This window comes from Balaenoptera ricei, chromosome 1 (genome assembly GCF_028023285.1).
Source record: "Balaenoptera ricei isolate mBalRic1 chromosome 1, mBalRic1.hap2, whole genome shotgun sequence".
In the NCBI taxonomy this organism is placed as follows: domain Eukaryota; kingdom Metazoa; phylum Chordata; class Mammalia; order Artiodactyla; family Balaenopteridae; genus Balaenoptera; species Balaenoptera ricei.
In genome coordinates this window covers 116,154,419-116,161,023 of record NC_082639.1, presented here as the reverse complement: position 1 = coordinate 116,161,023, position 6,605 = coordinate 116,154,419, and the positions used below count along the sequence as shown (strand labels likewise).

Here is a 6,605-nt window from a genome sequence, read left to right as displayed (position 1 = left end):
TCTTGGTGTGTGTACTGCTATCTCCAGGTCTGGGTGTTTCAGTGTGAGAGGAGGGAGGGCTTAGGGGCAGCTGTCAAGGTTGCATAATGAAGCTACTTCAGGGAGCGATTGAGCACTTGCCCAGCCACCTATGGGCACAGCGAATGCATCTTCCATACCAAGCAGAACACATGACGTGACAAGTTAAAGCAGGCTCCGGGGGACAATGGGACAGCATATTTTAAAATGGGACTGTTGCCTATGGGGTAATCTCTATTCATATTTCTGTTGGGGGACATAAAAGCTCTGGAAATGCTACACTGGCCTGGCACCTTAGCAAGATGTAAAGTTTCTTGTGGTGGGGGAGAGCTATTTCTCTCCAGTTGGCACAGGGAGAAAAGGCGTGTACCCTGAAGAAGGATGCCCCTAAACCGACACCTCTGCTCCTTGGTACCCCCTCTCCCCACCATCCCACTGCTTTCACGTGATCTCTGCTCTTTTGTTCCCTCCACCCCTACCCTGCATTTTATTTCCTCACGTGGGGACACTTAGCCTGGACATTGGGAGGGGTGAGTCATGGAGTGTCCCAGTTGGAACGATGAGATAAACAGAGTTGGTTAGGCGACACTGTTTCATTTGTCCAGGAAAGCGCGGGATGTGGTAGCGTCAGTTCTGACGAGTGGTCTTTCCCACTCACACAGCGCCGCCTGGAGGCGGAAGCAAAGGTGCAGAGGGATGGCCATCTTGCTAAGATGGTCCCCTTTCTCCCAGGACTGCAGCTTCAGTTTCAGGTTCAACATGAGGTGGGCTAGGAAGGGAGTTTGGGTGGGGGGGGGGTCTGTTGAAGTGGTCCTGGCATGGTGTTGGGGGGGGTCTCCTCCTTCTCCAGCACAGCCTGGCAGAGGGCATGGGGAGCAGTCAGATGCTGTGGAATGAAAGGACCTGGCCAAAGGGGATGAACGCACTTCTCTCCCTTGGAGAGTTATATCCATTCCATACAAGATGCCCTGGGGGGAGCAGCACGGCAAGGCACACACCACCCCTGGAGGCGCCACGTGCAGGGGGACCAGCAGAACAGCCCTTACACACACGCATCCCAACAGGAGCAAGAGCGCCAAGAAGGAGGCAGCCGAAGGACACGGATAATCCAGATATATTGAGGGTGGCCCCTCTGAGATTAGCACAGGAGAGTTAGAAAGATTATAAAGATACACGATGCCCTCGCTGCTCCCTGCCCCGCCCCCCCCAGACAGACACACACACAGCACAACGGCCCCTCTCCCCCTCCCCCCGCCCCCGTACAAATATGGCTTCTGTGTAATATGGACAGAGTGGTTCAGCTCAAAGAGGAAAAGTCATTTTCCCAAAAGCGGGTGCTGGGAGGCAGGGAGCCCACAGGCCTGGGGCCCTAGGCTGCCTTGCTGCTGTAAGAGGAGGGGACCCCGGGCTCTAACCAGCGGCTGGAAGATTCACAACGGTATTACCTGAACTGAAAAGGGTGGCAGATCTGCTGCCTGCAGCTGCCCCCACTTTGCACGCCCCTGGGTTGTCAGGGCAAGAGGACATGCTGGAGGAGGGGGAGAGCAGTGCCAAGGGGCACCCTGGGTCTGAGGCAGGGCGGCCGGCTGGCGGGGAGGGGCGAGCAGTCTCGTCTCCACGGCAACCGGCTCGGCCACAAGGAAGACAGAAAATCAAAAGCAGGGGTGGCGATGGGAAGGAGACAGGCAGCATCACTCCCAGCCCTCAACGCGCCGGGTACAGACTATGGGAACAAGAAGTGACAGTGGTCATTCCAGGGGTCAGCGCCAGGGAGAGGCCGAGGGATGCATAGCAAAGGCTGTGGCACTGACTCCGTGGCTCTGAGAGGGGAGATGGAGGTGGGGGTTGAATGCCCTGTTTTAGGGAGAGATGAGGCGGACGTGAGCAAAAACACACCCTGGGACTGTTTTCTCCATGACAGATGGGCGCTGGGGACGGCATGGAAAATACCAGGATGGGGCAACATCCCAGGTGAGGTACACAGCCTGCCTAGGGACCGTCAGCTCCCAAAGCCCTCCTTTACAGGAGCCCTCCTCCCACAGCCCGCCCACAAGCCCAGGAGCCCCTCTGCCTCTCACTCACACACACATATGTGCACAGACACACACAGACATGCACTCACATTATTCCCTTCGTTTGGGCAGGAAACAGCTCAGTGCAGTGAAGCTCCTTTTAGTATTTTTGTTGTTATGTCTGCCTGGCTGCTGAGGGAGGGAGGGAGGACTAAGGGACAGCTTCGGGAACAAGGAGGGGCACAGGGCAGCACAAGACAGGGAGGAGGAGTTGCCGAGCAATGCCATAAGATGAGTGGTTGCCACAGTCCAGGGCTCGGGTGAGAGTGAAGGGCCCCTCGGCGGGGAAGCGGATGCAGTTTAGGGCCCAGAGCAGTGCCTCTCCCACAGCTGCTGGAGCAAGGAGGGCAGCCTTGCTCTGCTATCGCCACCGAGGGCGGTTCCTGGGAAAAGGGCCTGGCTTCATTCATCGTGGGGGGCCATCTCTGCCATCCTTCCTCTCCAAGTCTGCCCCTCCTGCAAGGACCGGTGTCCTCCCCCAGGGGGAAGCCCTGGGCCCCCGCACGCGTGGCTGCATGCCACCTGCAGGTCACATCCCCTCGGGGACCCCCATTCACTCCTTTCCTGTTGGGGTGGAGAAGGGGGTGTCAGATGGTACCTGCTCCTCTGTCCAGAGCTCAAGGTGTGCGACTAACAGAGGAAAAGCCACCTCCAGCTCCTGCTCACAACCTCCCCGTCCCTGGAGAAGTCCAGGAAGAGCTCCTGCTGTAGAAGATGGAGGGCTGGTGAGAGCCCCCCACCAAACTGACCCCGCTTCTTTCCTGCCCTTACCCTCTCCTCATTCTCCTCCTAACACTCTGGGTTTTTTTAATTTTGTTTTTGTTTTCTTTTTTGTTTTTTGCTTTCCTCACCCCAGGACCCCTGCCCCTCCAGCCTGGAGACGGATTTGATTTGGGATTGTTACAAAAATAATAATAACCCAAACGCAGAGAAGCCACGGAAAGGGCTGAGGGCAACCTTCCCTCCCCCCGCCCTCCTCCCTCCCCATTCCAAACCGAGTACAAAACCGCACCCAAAGCAGACATTCTGTACAGGGGGGTGGGGGGGGGGTGCTGGGGAGCAAGCGGGAGGGGTGGCCCTGGGGTTGCTCTGTACAAGTCCAGGTTGGTGATGGCCCCAGCAGTCCCCACGGGGTCCCTGGGGGCTGCCCCTAGATGAAATATTCCTTCTTGTCGTCCCCGCCTGACTGCCCGCCTTCTGCGTTGATGATGGCTGTGTCCGCATCTGGGGCGTCATCAGAGCCTTTCGCCTCGTGTGTCAGGTAGGTTCCTGGGGAGAGAGAGAGGCTCCTTCTTTTAGGAGCAGTTTCCAAACCTCTGAAGCCCCTCTGTCCACTTTCCCACCACCCACCCACACCTTGCTTCTGTAATTTTTCTCCTGCCTAGAGCTTTCTTCCTCCCCGCCTGCCCTAATTTGCATCTTGCTGCCAACATCCATCACCTGACCACACCTCCAAGAATTAATGAATCCTGCCTTTAATTAGAGTCTGATCTATAATACAGGCCAAAAAAAAAAAAAATGGTGTGTGTATGTGTGTGTATATGTGTGTGTATGTGTGTATATATGCGTGTGTGCATGTAAGGTGGTGATAGGGAAACTGCTAGGTCAGCTCCATGACAACGAACCTGAGATCTGGCTAGCATTTGCCCAGTCCACGTAAGTCCAGCTGCTGGCTAGAAGGAATAACAGAGGGGGAGGTCTGAGAGGAAGGCGTGTGAGAAGAGGGGAGGGAGAGATGGCAGGGATACAGGAGAGGAGAGAAAAGTAAAGGGGTGGTGTGAAGACAAGGCACAGGGAGACCAAAGGACAAAAAACACGAGGCTAAACAGAAAGGAGGAAAGTGCAGGAAGGAATGGGAAGAAGATGCAGAGTTTTCGGCAGTCCTCTGTCTTAAAGGCAGGAGACCCTGGAGGCAGAGCAGCAGGGGGGAAGCAGCTGCTGACTGAGTGGGAAAGTGGGAAGGTTTGATTTTACTTGGATGATCACCAAGTGATCACGCTCTGCTGTGGGGTTGGAGGTGCTCAGTTTATCACAGGGTTGGCTGTGTTCTTTCCTCCTCAAACTCTCCAAGGGGCCGACTGAGTCTCCAGAGGCCCTTCCTGCAGCCTGCTCCTACCGGCCTGCCCTTCACTCACTGATCTCCCTACCCACGCCCAAGTCCTCCTGATGCTTCCCTCACGCCTCTAACCTTTGTGCCGGATCAAGTAGTGGCCAAGGAAGATGAGCAGGATGAGCAGCAGGAAGACGATGAAAGCTACAATCCCGCCAATGATGGCGTGGTAGGTGCTGGAGGATGAGGGCACCGGACTGGGATCTGGAGGGAGGTGGGATGCACAACAGTCAGGTCTGGGAAGAACCCTTGATCGTACAGCATTTCTGACCTGGCCATGGATCATCTTACACGGCACAGAACATGGACTAACATCAGGAGAATGGAGTGGCATCATCCAGCAAAAAGGGATACGTCTTATTTTGTACCTAGTTTCTTACAGAGTATCTGGAACAGAGTAATTGTTTTAAAATAATGTAATCATGAATACATAGATACATCTGCTCACACTGAACCTTTTAAGTTGAGTTCGTGAACCTGAAGCTTGACCTTGGTCAAAGATCATCACTTTCATGTCTAAATCATCTCTTGTTCTCTCTCTCTGTGTGTGTGTGTGTGTGTGTGTGTGTGTGTGTGTGTGTGTGTGTATGTGTGTGTGGTGTGTCTGTCTGTCTCTCTCTTTCTTTCAATTTCTGGTTATCAGAGTATTTCTTCCCTATCCCCCATGCCCTCTTATCCTCCCGTCTGCTTTATATTCTGAGCTGGCCTTTCTAGGGGGGCTTCTCACCATATCCACCCATTGTCCTGATATCAGATAGGGAAGGAGAAGTGAAAAACTGATGGAGCCAGGAAGAGGCACTTTGAGAGCACCTTACAAAAGACGATGGAATGTGACTCCCTGCATAAAGAACAGTGTTCCTTCTTGGTAGGGGAGCTTAGAGTTCCAGCAACACCCAATCCTCCAGCAGGTCTCATTAGAGAGGTCTGGGACTCCATCTTCACTTCCCCACCAACCAAAGGTTTGTGGGAAGGACAAAGACTGAACTGCTTCCTCCCATGATGGCAAGGTCTCGGCCACTGGATATAGAGAATCTGTCCTCCATAGCAGCATCTATAGAGGACAGATTCCCAAGCACAGGTTTGGCCAGGCATGCGAAGGAGAGCCACAGCCTTAGTCAGAGTTCCGCAGATCTGAGGAGACAGTGCACAGGCCCAGGACACAGTTCTGATGTGTCCCAAATTACATGAGCTGTAGTTGCGGCTCTCCCACCCATGGGAGAGCTACTGTTTTTTTTTATAGACTCAGCTTGAGCCTTGATGCCTCATTGACTCCTCATACATTTTGTCTCTCCTGCCTTATGTCTCCTCAGGCTTGACTGGACCAGCTTTTTAGTTCCTTGCCTGTCTCCGCCTTATTTGGAAAAAAAAAAACTTATGCTCTGGTTTTTATGCTCTGCTTGGGAGGGAGGGAGAAGAAGGTCCCCGGGGCTCTATGATAGGAGGGGTGGGTGTGATGGTGTAATCTGGAGGAAGCACACTGAGGTTATCCACTGTTCTTCCTCTTCTCTCCCCTCTCCTCCTGCCCCCGGGAGAATGTGAGATACAATCCACATTAAAAATCAGTCCTGGATAATTATCCCAGAGGCTGTGGGAATGTAAATTCCCTGGAAGAGCATAGGTCTGCACGACCAAAATGAACTCTGGGGTCATCAATTACATGTCACTGTCTCTAGGTAGAGCTCCATTTAATTTCACTCCAGGTAGTTGGGAGTCAACACGGTTTAGGATTATTTCTGGAAGGAGATGCAGTAACTCCTGCTACCACCAGGCGTCAGCACTGGCAGCAGATGCCGTCAAACAGGACCGCGCTTTCTAGCACAGGGTCGGGGGAGATCAGCAAGAGACCAACCACAAGGGCACAGGAATTTTCTCTCACTGCCAATCATCGTCAGAGATCTGGGGGCAGACACAGGACCTCAGTGCATTGTCCTTGCTCCTGGCACCCTACAATAGCTTTGTTTGTTGTGCTGAGGCAGCTCCCACATGCTGAGGTCTGTTCCTGGAGTTGGAATCACCCCATCTAGACACTTTGGTCCCAAGATCTCCGATCTCTTATCCCTGGGAGGCCTGGCTTCTACCCCTACACTGCTTTAATGGGCATTTCACATACGGGAGTCTCTCATGTTCCCCTGCCGATGCATTTCCCCTATTCTGAGGAAAGGCTTATTAAGGCTTTCTGGCAGGACCCCACTGCTGTTGGGGTCTTCAAAAAACCTCCTGCCACCTCTGCAGCATAAAGAGGCCTCTGTCCTAGCCTATCACATCTCCTGAAGCTGGATTGTGTGGTCACACCTTTGGGAAGAACTTCAGAGAAGGAGCATCATGTAGTCTCTCTAGAAAATATGGCATCTGAGAAAAGATTCTGACTGTCTCTCAGCATAGTACGAACTTATCTCTATCTTCCA

The 6,605-nt window shown here is 53.5% G+C and overlaps 1 protein-coding gene across 2 annotated transcripts in view; it reads right to left on the bottom strand.

The window, feature by feature from the left end:
- Window positions 1-3,052: 3,052 nt before the first annotated feature.
- CADM3 (cell adhesion molecule 3) overlaps window positions 3,053-6,605 on the bottom strand; it is a 29,351-nt gene continuing 25,798 nt past the window's right edge. The window contains exons 8-9 of one of the 2 annotated variants that reach the window (XM_059934372.1): window positions 4,279-4,404; window positions 3,053-3,359 (exon numbers count right to left, since the gene is read on the bottom strand). In XM_059934372.1, coding sequence (XP_059790355.1) covers window positions 3,241-3,359; window positions 4,279-4,404 — 245 coding nt within the window. In that variant the 3' untranslated portion in view covers window positions 3,053-3,240. The remainder of the gene's footprint in view (window positions 3,360-4,278; window positions 4,405-6,605) is intronic. The other variant, XM_059934376.1, reaches the window with a different exon arrangement.